The following is a 15817-nucleotide window of genomic DNA, read 5'->3' on the forward strand; positions in this document are numbered from 1 at the left end:
AGAGCCAATACTCAAGGGTGTTGGAGAGATACGTCTATTAAACATAGCGATACGTCTATTAGCCATAGCTGAAGAAGGATGCGCATGAGTTTGTGCGTACTTGTTTAGTATGTCAAAACGTGAAGTATGACAAGCACAAAGTGACAAGATTTCTCAAACCTTTACTGATACAAGATCGACATGGGAGAGCAAAGCAATGGATTTCATTTTTTATCTTCCCAAGACTCAGTGGGCATGATGGTATGTGGACTGTTATTATAGATTCAGCAAAAAGGCTCATTTTGTACCATTGATGAAGACAATGTAGGCCGATCATTTGGCAAAGCTTTTTTGTCTTGCACATCTTTCGGTTGCATGGGATGTCTATACCTATACTTTCATATAGAGACCCCAATCATTTGGCAAAGCTGTTTGTTTCGCACATCTTTCGGTTGCATGGGATGTCTGTACTTATAGTTTCATATAGAGACCCTGTTTTACCAGTTTGTTTTGGAGAGCAATGTGTGAGGATGTGGGTACTATGCTTAAATTCTCGTCTTCTTTCATCCACAGACCAATGGACTGTCGGAAATAACCAACTCCGTGGTTTTAGACTTGTTAAAGTGCTTTATCTCTGTATATAAGTCTCAGTGGGAGAAGCATTTACCATTGGTTGAATTTGCTTACAACAACACCGTTCATACTTCGACGGGAAAGGCACCATTCGAATTTGGAGAGTGGCAAAAACGTTCCGCCTACTTTGTGCACCAAGAACAAGATTTTTCAAGCAAATCATTTTGAACACAATCTAGAGACTGCTTATGCGAAGGTTAAGGAGGCTTTGCAGAAGAAAGCAGCAGACAAGCATCACCATGACTTACAATTGAAGGAAAGTGATTGCATGCTTCTTCGGTTTGAGAAGGCACACCTTAGAAAGAAGAAGGGTAAGGAGAGGCTTTTTCCAAAGCTAAGTATGAGATACTATGGCCCTTCAAGATTTATGGAAAGATCAATGATGTGTCCTTTCGATAAGAGTTGTGAGGTACATTCCGATTCACAATGCATTCCATATGAGTCCATTGAGACCTCTCAAGGGAGAAGTGCCACAAAATAGGGAGCCAAAGAGCAACTAGAGGTAGAAGAAATCAATGCATCTCTGCCCAAAGTCTGCTGCTCCCCTTGGTATTTCTTTTTGTATTAGTCAATCACAGAGTACAATTGCCCACAAGCGGAGCTCCGCCACTTTGTGTCGCAACTACATTGAGTTTTGAAGTTCAAGTGTTAAAGTTTTCAGTTATGTCCGTTTGTGTGTTGCTACTGTAAGATCACCGCCTTGTTAGCAAGCCGGTTACACTGCTCAAAGTTTGCACAGCCCGAATCCACTCCCCATGGCTGGTCATGTGATTCGAGATCATCATCGACGCCTCCCAAGAATCCAAGGGGTGAGTGCAGTACCATGTCAAGGACTACCAAAAGCTCTAATGAAAGTACCCTTCAAAAGCTTGTTATTTTTAAATTATTTTTAACTCAGGACATAAAATTAGAAAGATGATAGGTTGTAGCTACCGTGGAACTACCATGGCGTGGTGCAGGTGCAGTAGAACAAGAGCAAGAGAGAGACTCGACACAGCAGGAGAACAAAAACAACACGCTATTCTTAATAATTTATTTTTACATATAAAGCAATGCTTGCCATGCAAACTCAAACTCCAACTGAACCTGCACTGCATGCTATGAGCAGTGTTCCCACGGGCTGGAAAACCTAACAATCCCCCCCTCAAGCCCAAACTAGACAGACAACTCATGATACCTCGAGTTTTTGGTGTACTCGTCAACCGTGAGTTTTAGTTCTCTCACAACCAAGGATTTCTGGTGTATCCATAACCTGGTGCTATGATAGTAGAACCCCCCCTTGAACAGATAGGGTGTAGGTCAAAAAATTAGCTACCAATAGATGGAGTTTTTGGTTCACTGCCAAACCTTGGGTTTCAAGTGTACCCAATAACCTCACGAGAAGCGGGACAAAAATGGACTGAGAACAAAAAACTGATAATTTGGGAGGTCTTACCACTCATGTGTGGCAGTGTCTAGAGCCCGTACAATTTTGACATGATGACAACTGACAAGCATGACAATAACTGACAACACATAATGTAAAAAGAGGCTTTGATAGAAAGTATATGATTGTCTAGACAAAGACATAAAAAATCTATGACACTGAACATATAAAAATAGTTTGGGTACTATGCATGTACCGAGTGTTCGGGATAGATCTTCATGTTCTGCATCACTTTGCCTCGTTGCTAGATGTATCCCAATCAGTAAACGGACGGATTTGGCATACATGTCTTTCTGCTGTTGTCGGGACTCATTCCCAGATGTCCTAAGATCCTCCAACCTTTTGACAAGTTCAGTGATCACATCGGCTCTAAGCTCCTCCATCTGCTCATTACCCAATAGACCTGCTGGTAACTCCCTTGTATTTGTTGGATCCTTTTCACCAAATCAATAGGCTTTGCCTTCTTCCAGATGTCCAAAGCTTCTCGTATATGTTGAATTTGTGATTGTGTGTATTTTCCTAAGAACAGTGTATGAAAGGCACTTTGGAAGAGAGTAAGGGTTGAGCTAGAGGACGCCAAGAAGAAATAGCTAGGTCTCAGCAACCGCAAAACGTAGAGGGCTGCCATTATGTTGCGTGTGCACACCAATACCATGGCCATCTTGATGGAGCATCAAGCTCGGCCACCACAAATCTCCCATGCAAAGGAAGGTGATGACGAAGAGGAAGAGCCAATATAGGGCGCCATGCTGCTGAATACACGCTGGCGTTGCTCTAAAAGCCGACTGTCCGACAAAAGAGCTGGTGCAAGCACCAACGCCTTGAAGCTCTACCAGGTTTGCTGCAGTCGCGGATGGTGTTTTAGAGCACCTATGTGATGATTGCACCTTCAACAAACTGCCCAACCTCCTGGAGCTTTGCCGCCTTGTGAAGGCTCTGAGCAGGTTTGCCAACCAACCTGGGAACTGCCGCCTGCAGTGCCACCGTGTGGCTTAACACCGCTGGCCAAGCGATGCCCGCCTCGAGAGAGCACCTGGCTCTGATCCGCCTTGAAGCTCTACCAGGTTTGCTGCAGTCGCGGATGGTGTTTTAGAGCACCTATGTGATGATTGCACCTCCAACACCACCTTCAACAAACTGCCCAACCTCCTGGAGCTTTGCCGCCTTGTGAAGGCTCTGAGCGGGTTCGCCAACCAACCTGGGAACTGCCGCCTGCAGTGCCACCGTGTGGCTTGACACCGCTGGCCAAGCTATGCCCGCGCCTCGAGAGAGCACCTGGCTCTGATACCAGATGATAGGTTGTAGCTATGGGGGGTGGTACTGTGGAACTACCATGGCGTGGTGCAGATGCACCAGAACGAGAGCGAGAGAGAGACTCGACACAGCAGGAGAACAAAAACAACACGCTATTCTTAATAATTGTGTAAAAATAACCTTACATATAAAGCAATGCTTGCCATGCAAACTCAAACTTCAACTGAACCTGCACTGCATGCTATAAGCAGTGTTCCCACGGGCTTGAAAACCTAGCAAGAAGCACTGAAATACATCTAGTTACATTCGAGCAAGCTGATAAGTATGGTCATGCAAGAATTTACAAGTGCTTATTGTGCACCTGGTGACCAAACAGAACATATTCAGAAAGTCACTGCTCGTTATTCTAAAATGGCTGCCAGTGTTAAAAGGGAATCAAGAAAATAGACACTCAGTATGCCATTCACGTTACTTTTTGAAGATGGGGCTCTCTGAGCATAGACTTAGGTTGGAAGCTGGTAACTGCAAGGGCATGTTTTGTAATTACTTTTGGCTGACCTATGAGCATAGACGCAGATTCAAATTCAAAAGCTTGATGACATAGACCTTGCTACAGTGAGGTGTCAGACAACATTGGATATTTAGACTGAGGAAATAATCTACTCGCATCTTGTGAAGCATATAGGCTGACCATGCAGGAGGCATTTCATAGTAACCAAGGTCATCAACTTATACATGCTACCCTTGCAGGCATCGACATAGCATAGAGGATTATCTGCCATCTTATTATTCATTAATAACATTCTGCTATCCCTGGTTGTAACATACAGGTGTCAGCTTACCATGTTTTACTTGTCCTTGTGCCTAGTATGGGGGCAATATACATCCAAGAAATGCAAGTAGAATGTGAACAAGGGTAGCCTGGTCAAAACTCCAATCACAAGATTCCAGGCATAAACCTCTCAAAAAGGAAATATGCTACTGAGTGGTGTCCTATCCTCACCAGAACAATCACCCTAAACACCTTGAGCTCTCATGCTGTCAATGCATGTTGTAAGAGCATAGGGAAACACTTAGTCTTGTACATGAAAGGAAATACATGAAGAAAATTATGCTGCTCGCTATTCATACCAGAATTGCTTCATTTTTCAATCTCTCCTGTTCCTGCTTCCTTGCCTCCTGAACAATGTTTCAAAAATATAAGCATTGCCAAAAGTATATGCCAAAAAAATGCATCCTCCTTCCAGCAAAGAAAGGCTCACCTCGAGTTCTTTGTTCCTGAAATAGATTTGATAGACATCTAGCTTGGAGCGAATACTTTCATGGTCTTCCTGCATGATGTAAAAAGGACCCAAAAAAAAAGACCTTACATATCGCATGCTCGTGCCAGCTTAAAATGAAAACAGCAGATTTCAATAAATTTGCAAGATGTGCTTAACTCCAAAATTTGCGAGAGTATACAAGCATCAGCAGGACAGCATAGGAATGTGAGATGAGAGTCAGAAGGTTACAGATACTCAACTATTTCTCATCTCACCAAAAATTGGGAACCAAGTCTCTGTTGGATAATGATGCTTCACCCTGCAATAATTATGCAGGTACCAGCTAGCTCTGTTGTTAGCCCCCCAAGTCTCCGTTGCAGAAAATGATGTGAGGGCATTTATGAGAAGCACGATTGCTAGATGGCTAGAGATGAATATGGAAAAGGTTGGTATACAACCAACCTTGCTATTGGCATAATGGAGTTGGAGCTCAATCACTACATGGCCTTCAAAAGTGACCGTGTTCTCCCCTTAATACCAACCTTCTTGGGAGGAGGTGCAGAGGGGGTTGACCCTTCGTCGTGGGGTAATGGTGTGCGTGTGTGAAAAAGGAGAGGGGGAAGGGGCGGGGGGGGGGGGGGGGAATGGATTTTCATGCAGATTTATCATTCAGCGAGCCATGTGGCAACTCTCAAATATAATGAAAATTACATTCATGTGAAGCTCTATTTAGCAAGGTGCTTTTCGAGAATATTTTGGTACATGTCAATGCTCCTTGTCGTACTTTGAAAGCCATTAAGGCTTCTTTCCAAATCACACCAATGTGAAGCGTTTGCTGGTGAGGAAGGAAAAGTGTGTTCGTTGGGTGCCTCTTGGTGCAATGTGCAAGAAGTGTCGTTCACACCTAATTTAATTGTATCAAAATACAAGTACGTGTTGTCCATTTTGGAAAAAAAAGGAAATTATGTGGTATGTGAGAAGATTCCCCTATCTCTCTCTAGCTTTGCTCGTCCACGCATACTTTGTATCAACATTATGTGTGGACGATTCTAACAAAGTCGTTATTTATGTGCATCTTCTAGCGCGGATAGTGTGTCGTGCTCTCTACAGTGGGTGCTCCTCAGTGCAATCTGCGTGACATCTCACTCAAAACAGAATGAAAACACAAGAAACAATAGATAACAGCAAATCAACACTAAGACACAACAGCAGACCAGAACATATGGACTCGACTATCTCAAAGGAACCGATACAAATTCTGGCGTGGCAGCACACTCAGCTCCAACCCAGAACTCACGGGTACAATGGGGGTGTCAAGGCTTAAATGTGCAGGGATGGTGTAGACGTGCTGTGTGTATAGACTCGCTACCCTAGACGACGACGCTAGACCATATATTAAGAAGATGATAATGATGACCCAACCGCTACTAACCATATGTCCCACCATGAGAGCCACCAACGGCTCATAGATGTCAGCCATCTAAGTCTATCTCCAAACTGGGTGGTGGTGGTGACCTAGCCACGAGGTCCACTAGACCACCGTCCATATCCCTACCACGTGTCACTGCACAGCCCAAAGAATCCGTCCAGTGTGAACCAGACCAAACCAGACCACGAGGTCCACTAGACCACCGTCCATATCCCTGCCACGTGTCACTACACAGCCCAAAGAGTCCGTCCAGTGTGAACCAGACCAAACCAACTGTACTAACTGTGTGTCCTGTGAAAGTGACACTGTAGCCTGCTACAGGTTGCCCGCCACAAGACCGCTCACCATCTTGGTGAGAGGAATGCTATAAAACTGTGGGTACTACATCTGTACAATGATGAGCTCCAATAGGCTTCAGGAACTTGATGGTCTAATTGATCTTCCGAGGCCACAATTTGAAGGGTTTGGAGGGTTAGCGTTCTTGCACAGGTTCAGAGATTTCAAAGTTTCTTTATATAGTTTTCAAGAAGCTCAGACGAACCTTGAGGGTATTGATAAACAAGTTGTAGCTGGCAAAGCTGCAACGAAGCATCTCATAAAGTTGATGAAAAATGGCATTACTCCCCATAGGTGGGTAGGGGGACGAGGGCTAGTGAGGGGGGGCGAGGGGAAGGGACTAGGGGCGAGTGAGTGTGAGGGCGAGGGTAGGGGCGAGGGTGGGTAGGGGGGCGAGGGGGAGGGACTAGGGAGTGAGTGTGAGGGAGAGGGTAGGGGCGAGGGGGAGGGACTAGGGGCGAGTGAGTAGAGAACGAGAGACAAGGCGCCAGATTTCGCGCTGGAACATGTAGGCCATACGGTCATGGTTGCACATCTACAAAGTGACTCCCCGGCAAGTGTCCTTTGTGGATTATTTGATATAGAGAGAAGTATCGAAAGGGGCACCACACTTTGGGGCCAATGCTTCTAGAAGTGAAACTCCGCCAGTCCGTGTCCCTCGTATATTATGGAGTGTTCTCTCTTTCAAATTCAAGTATTTGTTGTTTTGGCTCAGTTCGGTGATTATTGCAGTGATTTTACGCCTTGCGAGTGGCTTGCCGGTTACATGTCCCATTGATAGCATTGTAGCCTAAATATCATCTATGTACAAAGAGGTTGTTAATGCAAAGATTACCAGTCTTCCAATTAAATTGTGGTGTGGCAAAATCTTTTATCTTGGGACTACCACAAGTCAACTCATCATCCCAGTGAATCAGCCATATGCCAGCTTTGATAATACTGCTACGTCGAGCGGCAAACCACTGAAAGGTAACTGAAATGAAAGTAGCAGCTGAGAAGTGCTGCCCATTCAAGCATCAAGGAATGGTGAAAAAAATGCTAGATATTGATATGTACAGAGGAGAGACGAGCCTGCAGGGTACTGCTGAGCACACCTCGCAAGTACCAAGTCCATCCTAAGCAAACAAAATGGTGGGTATATATTGCACCAGCTAGCACTTTAGGGTGTGGGACAGGCAAACTCGATGGAGAATGCAGATCAAACTCCCGACGGAACACCACCATAGCCATAGTATACAGCAGTGTGAATATGCACTGTCTAAGCTCCACAATAAGAAGCATCGGCCTGAATGTGCACCAGTGTAGGTGGGCCATAGAACACAGGTCGAGAGGACTGCCTCCCATAAGCAAAAAGAAAACTTCCAATCCTGAACAGCATTTGATTGTGAGTGCAAGTCCTCCATCTCCGATTCTGTACAAGAATGGCGTGTTGGAGATCATAAATAGTGTCTCCCTCTCTAAGATGGCCTGGTGGGCTACACGCAAATACTGCTTACTCCATCGCTTTGTAGGTGACTGTATTCATCCGCAGAATAATACCTAGCTCATCAGTAGCGCACTTGATAATAGCAAGCTGATCATTATCCATAAGCCTCTGGTAATGGTTCCTGCTCTGTGATGATCAAGGAGAAGTAGGAGATGGAGATAGTGCAATAGTAGGTAGTGTGGTGGATGTGTAAAAAAGAGAAAAGACAAGTGTGTTGTGATCATTGAAGCATAATTTGTTTTCCGTTTTCCTAAAAGGCCAAGTCTTTCTTCATGCTATGTTACCTCTATCTATTTATTCCTTTTAGGACTTGTAACTGCTCTTAAGAGTACTCTCTGCTGAAATTTCAAACTTACAAAAAGGTTGCACTCACACGCAATTTCTGTAAATCCTCCTTTCGCATCTGGAGATCTTGATTATATTCATCAAGCAAATTCCTTACTTCATCAGCACTTTGCTCTTTCTTTCCACGTAATGACAATTCATTTTCTCTGTTCTCAACCTAAGTAAACACACGAAAAACTTCATGGGCCCCATGAACGCTTGAACTACCCTTAACAAAGATTCCTGAAGAAATTTAAATCCTTGGAATGAGATGTATTCCTTTGCTTGATAATGTCAAGTTGTAGTTTATTTTATTTTATTACACATTTTTCTTCATGGATGTCTACGTCATGAATCCTCATTCATTGCATGCATCAACTCTATTAATTATATAACAATGGTCTTTTGTTTTAACAAAATGCGTGTCACAATTGTGCTTGCATGCACGAATGAAAATGAATGTGTAGGCCTCTGTTTGTACCTGCTCTAAGAAAGGTCTTTTGCCCTTCAAAGCAGGATGCCAAGATCGATACTTTTTTGCTTTATTATAAGTTAATCAATTTTAGGATATGACGATCAACAATATTCGAACACCTGAGTACTACCTGTAGCTGGTTAAGAAGGGTCATCAACTCTGTGCGTTTTGCATTGAAATTGGACTCCTGAAACATGCATTTTTATAAGATGCAAGTGTGCGTCACGAAAAGAACACTAAGAGTTTCCCAACAATTCTAAAACACTTTTAGCAAACTGACAAGTAAAAAAAGTTTCCTGGTACTTTTCATCAATACTTAACAAAATAGCAAAGAAGGTTATATCTTGCCATCCATGAATTCTTCTTAAGACATAATCTAACTTATAGAGTCAAGTCAAACGACAAGAGGTGGGGCAAAAGGAGAGGTATGAGCGTGCGCGCGCGCGTGTGTGTGTGTGTGTGTGTTTTGTGGAGGGGGGGAGGGCGGGTGTATATTTTTCATGCTTAGTTCTTTCTCTACATGTAAGGTCAACACATAAGGTCGGATGGTCTGATTCCGACGTCCATTGGGTGGCAAAGAGAAAACTCTTTATGCGATATATGAGGGCTTCAGAGAGTAGCAAATAGTCAATCACACTATCCCCATTGTGTTTTCTACATGTAAATCCATGGGTTCCACTCCATAAAGATATACCATTGGCAATGAGCATACCCGTACTATTGCACATGTGTAGAAGTAGCTTTCCATAGTGATCCGGCTCTTTTTCATCCATTGAAGTACGATAATACAAGTGAACTTGCTCTAACTCCCTTGAAATGTATGGCATATCAATTTGTTGTGTATCATGTTCCAAACTTTTTGTGATATCTCCGAAGACAATAACATCGCCTTTACGAGTTAAAATTTGTAGATTAGAGAGGTGTAGCTCGCTGCTGCTGCTCACGCCCTGCTCGCCATAGCTCTATTCACTCCCAGCTCCCCTTCGCACTGCCCTGCCCTACCAGCCACGCCTCACCCCTGCCCCCCCTCCTGGTGTTGCCCTGAGCTGCCCGCCCATCGTGCGCTGCCCTGTGCTGCTCGCCTGCCCCTCATCCCCCCTTCTTCGCGCTGCCCGCAGCCTGCCCACATTCCTCCCACCCCCACCTCGGGTTTTCTTTTGGTATTGGTTCACGGAGACGCCGACTCGCTTCGTTCGCATCGATGCCCTCGACTCCCCTTTGCTCGCCTCCGCAGCGCAGACACAGATGGAGGATCCGCCACAAAGGGACTCCACTGCAGCCCCCTCGCCCGAACCCGCAGAACCCACCATCCGACTTGCTCTTTCGCCAACAGAGCAAGCGAGCTTAGAGGCATAGGTGGCGCGCCTTCAAGCCACCTCTGTTATCTGCAAGATTCTTGGCACCAGACCCAGCAGAGGAGAGGTGCACGATCTCCTTCAGGCCCGCCTTCTCACAGAGGTGGGCAAGATCCTCGATGTTCAGCTTCTCGGACATGGCTACTACCAGATAGAGTTTGAGACTAACAAACTGCTGACATGTCAAAGCCCTAAAGAATGGAGCCAACTTGCAAATGCTGGCCGAGGGGCCTAAACCCTAAGAAGAATAAGTAACAGAAGAAGAAGTCCTACCAGCTTATGGGGACCCCGTCCGATGGGGCCCCAAGTGACATAAAGATTAAAATAAAGCAGGACCCGCAAACTGATGAATGATAGTTTTTCGAAAAAATTGCGCTAACATGATGACGTGGCAAGCTGTATGGATTTCCGAGTTTTGCGCTGGCTAATGACGTGGCAACTGTACGGATTTCCGTGATTTACGTTGGCAGCTTTTTGGCTTTGCTTTTGGACCAGATGCTTTTGAGTTTGAAGGCGTTTCACTATAACTGCTTTTCAGGCCAAGGGCCTTTAAATAAGAGGTTAGGGCTCATACTCTAGCATGCTTCCTGGAGAAGGTGCAAAGTCTGGAGTACCGGCTTATACTTTGTTGATGCAATATAAAGAAATACCGAAAGGGGCGCCAAGGGGTGGGGCCAAGTCTCTCTGGGGTGGAATTCTGCCACTGTGTCGCGTGTCGTCTCTCTCTTTCAGCTCAGTTGTTATTTAAGTGCTAAAAGTCTGTTTAGTCTGTTCTTTTCTATTGCCACGTGGTGCCCGCCTTGTGATAGAGACTCCCAAGATGGCGTCCAAGGTCATTGCAATGAGCCCCTTGGCCATCCGAGCAGTTCGAGCACACTTCCGACAATGGCGCCATGGTTTCGACCCATCTACCGATGTTCTTGTCGAGGAGGCAAACCTGCCCATCTCAGTCTGCTTCCCCGGCCTGCGGAGGGAGTACCTCCCACTCCTTTCCAGGATAGCCTCAGTGATTGGGACTATCCTCGAGACACCTAGCACGGCAGCCTCTGTAGCTGCCAAGGTGGCCGGCATCCCCATAGTACGTGTTCTAGTTTGGGACACCCACACTCTCCTGAAGGTCATCCCACTACCTCGGGTGAGTGGAGGTTGCTTCCGTTAGAGCGTGGAGTATTCGGGCCTCCCAAATCAGTGTTCCATTTGCAGATAGTTGGGCCATTTGGCAAAGGCCTGTCCTCGCAGGAGACCTCGACCCACAGCGCATGCGCAGCCCCCCAAGGCTGAGCATGCCCAACAACCAGATACACAGGAAGCACAGGCTGGTACCTCGACTGAGACCAACAATCAGACAGCTGCCGGTTGGCAGCAGGTGCATGGCTGCCGCCGACAGGGGTGGGCTCGCCCAACTGCTCCCCTTGATGGCCTACCTTCTGCAGCTCACCAGCACTAGGTTCCGACTAGGAACCGTTTTGACCCCCTTTAGCAGGACCCACCCGAGGAGGCCCCATCCACTTCAGTTCCTCAACCTCCACCACCTCCTCCCTCAAACGCTGCCGCTCTGCCTCCCCCGACTTCTCCCCCTCCCCCACCTCCACCGCCGCTTCTCGTCCCTCCTCTCTCCCCGGTGTGGCTGACAGTCTCATCTCCCGTACCCCTCCTCCTCACACGCAGGGATTGGACACGCGTTTACCGCAAGGGGATCTCTTGGTAGTGCAGACTTCTCCTTTTGCAGCAGTCCCTAGAGGTTTGACTAGCTTTGATATTCGCAGACACTAGAACTTAATCGACTACAGCTTCACACGGTTCCTGGGTGACTCTTCTCCTTACCTGGAGGAGGCTTGCTTTCGAGTCCACGTCCTCTTTCTTGCAACTAGAGGCATTGAGGCTTTGGACACAACGATGGGTTTCTCCTTTCCGTTGTGCCGTAGGGATCCCACAGAGTGGACACAGCACACAGTCCTTGACTGGCTCCAGATTCAGGCTACTGAGTTCTCCCACAACACAGGGGACTTAGGGGTGACAGATCTGGTGCAAACACTTTGGCCACTTGCCAATTCAGCGTGACGCCTCTGGATGCAAGGGGTTGCAGGCACATTGTGGTGCATTTGTTTGCAGGCACTCAGAGCCCTCCTTGTTATGTATTTGTACATGAGGATTCTTGGACAGAGGATGTAGCCCTTTGGGTTGCACGCTCGGTTTGGGCCTGGGCGAGACAATCACTCCTTTCGCGCTTGTCTAGAGGTCGTTCGGATGCGGATTACTCCCCATCCAAACCGGCCTCAAAGATGGCAAGTTTGGCTGTTGTGGCAGCATCTCTTTTCTCTCACTGACTCCATGAGGATTATCTCATGGAATGTGCAGGGATTAGGAGGGCCCCAGTTTCAGCGTCAGAGGAGTCGGCTGCGTTAGGAGCTTCAAAGATGACTTGTGGGTGGTTAGATGACATTCTTATGCTACACTAGCATCATCTTTGTGAGAGCCGCATTAGACAATGTGGTAAGATAGGGATTATTGTGCCAAGCAGGGCTCACTGGATTACTATGTAGGTTCAGGGTTGCCTCATGGGCTTCTTGAACATCTATGCACCCAATGTGGCGAGTGCACATGCAGAGTTTTGGTCTCATGTTGTAGTGTCTCTGCTACAGGCAGAGCAATGGTGCATTGGGAGTGACTTTAACATGTTGGAGGACTCCTCTGACAGGATTGGAGGTAGCCATAATATTGTGCATTGAGTTGAGTTGGCAGCTTGGGAGAGGTTCTGTATGACTCTCCGGGTTTCAGATGTGTGGTAGCATTCTAGCTTTGTAAGGCCCCTAGACAACCTAGCCTTCTCTCGTTCGGATTGCAAAGTGGGAGGAGTGAATCTATCTCAGATAGATCGCTTCTACACTAGTGACCACTTCTATGACTTGGGTGGGACAGTTCACATTCTGGCTGGGGCTTCTTTTTCGAACCATGCACAAGTGATCCTCACAGTGACAGATAGACAGAGGAGGGGGAGCACGATGCTACGTATCCCTAAGAGGGTTTTGCTGGACTCTGCGCTCAAAGAGCGAGTGAGCTCTTTGGACAGCGGGCTTAGACATGCAGGACTCTCTTGCTCACAGAGTGGCCTCTGAACTTGCTCAGCTTAGTCGGCTATTTCTTCAAGAGTCCATGGCCCGCCTAGCTACAGTGAGAGAGGAGGAGCAGCGTATCTGACGGGGCGTTGCTTCCTTGCAGAGGATGCAAGAGCAGCATCCAAAAAGTCCTTGGTTGGAGGAGCAGTTGCAGCAGGCTCGCCAAGAGCTCGCCATCACAGAGGAGAGGCGCCATGAGTTTGCTTTCCATCGACAGGTATCTCAGTGGACCCAAGTGGGTGACAGAGTGACAGGGGCTTTCTTTGAGACAGTGGGACCCCGACATACGCATGACAGGGTCAGCCAGTTGAGGAGGCCTGACAGGTTAGTTGCTTTAGAGTCAGAGGACATGCGAGTAGTTGCTACTGACTTTTACCGTGACCTGCTGTCAGCAGCAAAGCCTCAGTCAAAGCGTCACCTTATGTGCATGTGGACAAGCTATCTCAAGTCTAGGGTTCAAGTCAGCTTAGGAAGTGTTATGGCACCTTTGTGAGCCTGTGCGCAGGCCGTGCATGTCCAGGCACTTAGAGTAGTTGCATATCCTCTAGTTGCAAGCAGCATGATCATCAGCATGACATTCTTTACAGTGCATAGAACCCATTTTCCCCAATTACACATTTTGCACTTATTATTTAATAAGTGACTTTGTTGGGAAACTGAGTGAGGCAAATTTGCTAAGTGACTATATAAGAAACCTAGCGCTAGCACTTTCTAGCAGAAGAGGCAGCAGAAGTTCCAACAACTTGCAGTGCACCTTCTCAGCAAGACCGGCAGGAGGCCTAGCGTCGTTTCCAGCCAGCAGAGCGGATAGCGTTTTTGGCTACAGATCAGCCTAGCGTTTTCAGTAGTGACCAGGTCAGCCCAAGCACATCAGCGCTTTCAGTTTTCAGCACTTAGACACCGAAGATCCAGTCCCTAGCCTCACAGACCTCACCTACCCGCAGCAGATCCTCGCCGTACTGTCAGATCAGCCAGCGTTTTCAGATGCAGCCCACTGTCCGCAGATTTCAGCATCTGTGTTTTCAGCACATCGTCGTCGCATCGTCGCCATAGCCGTCTTCGTTGACACAGTGTCAGAGATCAGTTGAAAGTCGGCGTTTTGCAGGTTTTCAGCTTTTCAGCCCTAGCGTTTTCAGATTTCAGCCCGTCCTCGTCGTTGTCATCATTGTCGCCGACATCGTCGGCAAGTCCATGCATCTAGACCATTGTACCAAATTTGTGCAATCAATAGCATAGACCTCTCTCGCCAAAGAGAGGGGGGCCCTTGGAGGAGGGTTTGAGAACCATTTGGTGTAGTATTCTTCTCTCTCTCTCAATCTCAACACCTTCATTCACAATGTCATTCACTTTGTTAGAGATCATTGCACTCTCTCACTAAAGAAACGGAAGGCTCTCCCTTCCGTAAGTAAAAAGAAACCCTTCAGCACAGTTCAGAGCACTCATCTTGAGCAAAGTAAACATTCACTTCCGTTGCACCTTACATTGGTATCAGAGCTTTGGCAATGTTCTGTATCACTCAAGGAAAGAACCACAAGATTTTTTTTGTTTGTTGCGGTCACACGTAACCCAAGTCCACATGGGCGTGTCGATTCCTAATCGTGTTTCTGAAAAGTGAAAGGTAACCCAAGAAAGAAGGGCTTGTCCAACATCCCCTGGTTCCTCTTTTCACTCATTGAGAGCAGACCGTGCACTTAGTGGCCGACCAATCGATGTGAGGTTGGGAAATAGCAACTTTGGTGTGAGCGCAAGGCCGCCAAAGGGTGCGCCCGCAAGGAAGAGCCAAGGAAGAGTCAAGCTTGGGTGAGAGAAAAGCCTTCTCTAACACAAATTGCAAGCTAAAGAACTCAAGAACCTCAAGAACTCAAGAACCCAAGTTCCTTGCAAACTTAAGTACCCAAGATCTCAGTGTATGCTCATCACCCGAAGCAGAATGAATACTTTGCATGAAGGTGATGAGTATGGAGGTGGTGGTGAAGAATTTTCCCCACCAGGAGGATTTTCCGACCCTCCCCCTTCCCCATCTACGCCACGGGTTGTACCAAATCCTATAGAGGCTTTGGTCAACTCAATGATGGACATGATGCTACAACAAGAGGCGCAACGCACCGCCTTGGATCGCGACCGCGAAGAAAGAAAGGCAGCCTTGGAGCGTGAGCATGAGCGTGAGCAAGAGCGCTTGGCGGCCGAAGAAAGAAGGGTAGCCTTAGAAGAAAGAGGAGCGGCCTTGGAATTAGAACGTGAGGTGCAGAGAGCAACGCATGCAAGAGTTGGTCCTACAGGTACTCACCTCGAAGTCTGAGCCACTCAAGGACGCGAACGAATCATTAGATAGCACAAGTCGAGAAGGAGATTTCAACAACCCCGTCACTAAGAAGTTGACATTCAGTAAGTATGACGGTAAGATGGATGCTAATGTTTGGTTGTATCAATTTAATGCTTACTTTGCGACAACTAAGAAGACAGGGAATAGCAAAGGTTTTACGGCAACCATGTATCTTGCCGGTGATGCCATTAATTGGTATCAAGCGTGGCAAGAGGCACGGTTGGTCGCGCACCTAGAGAAAGCGGAAGAAGGAGTGCCTCTTTCTTTCAATTGGGCCGACTTCCAAGACAAGCTCAAGGCACGGTTCTTACCACCTCAGTACCTAGCACGATTAGAGGAAGATTGGCGCAATATCAAGCAAAATGGTACCCCAGTCATGTATTTTTCTAACCGTGTTTTGCAACTTGGCACCCAATTAC

General features: G+C 46.9%; 1 protein-coding gene across 1 annotated transcript in view; it reads right to left on the reverse strand.

Annotated features, from left to right (window-relative positions):
• Positions 1 to 1750: 1750 nt before the first annotated feature.
• The window catches only part of LOC147422323 (uncharacterized), a 52956-nt gene continuing 38889 nt past the window's right edge, over positions 1751 to 15817 (reverse strand). Inside the window, exons 7-13 of the mRNA XM_086502475.1 lie at positions 8735 to 8791; positions 8179 to 8307; positions 4555 to 4623; positions 4424 to 4471; positions 3237 to 3319; positions 2997 to 3107; positions 1751 to 2908 (exon numbers count right to left, since the gene is read on the reverse strand). Of these exons, the coding sequence (XP_086358601.1) occupies positions 2629 to 2908; positions 2997 to 3107; positions 3237 to 3319; positions 4424 to 4471; positions 4555 to 4623; positions 8179 to 8307; positions 8735 to 8791 (777 nt within the window). The 3' untranslated portion in view covers positions 1751 to 2628. The remainder of the gene's footprint in view (positions 2909 to 2996; positions 3108 to 3236; positions 3320 to 4423; positions 4472 to 4554; positions 4624 to 8178; positions 8308 to 8734; positions 8792 to 15817) is intronic.

This window comes from Adiantum capillus-veneris, chromosome 27, assembly GCF_014529385.1.
Source record: "Adiantum capillus-veneris isolate H3 chromosome 27, ASM1452938v2, whole genome shotgun sequence".
In the NCBI taxonomy this organism is placed as follows: domain Eukaryota; kingdom Viridiplantae; phylum Streptophyta; class Polypodiopsida; order Polypodiales; family Pteridaceae; genus Adiantum; species Adiantum capillus-veneris.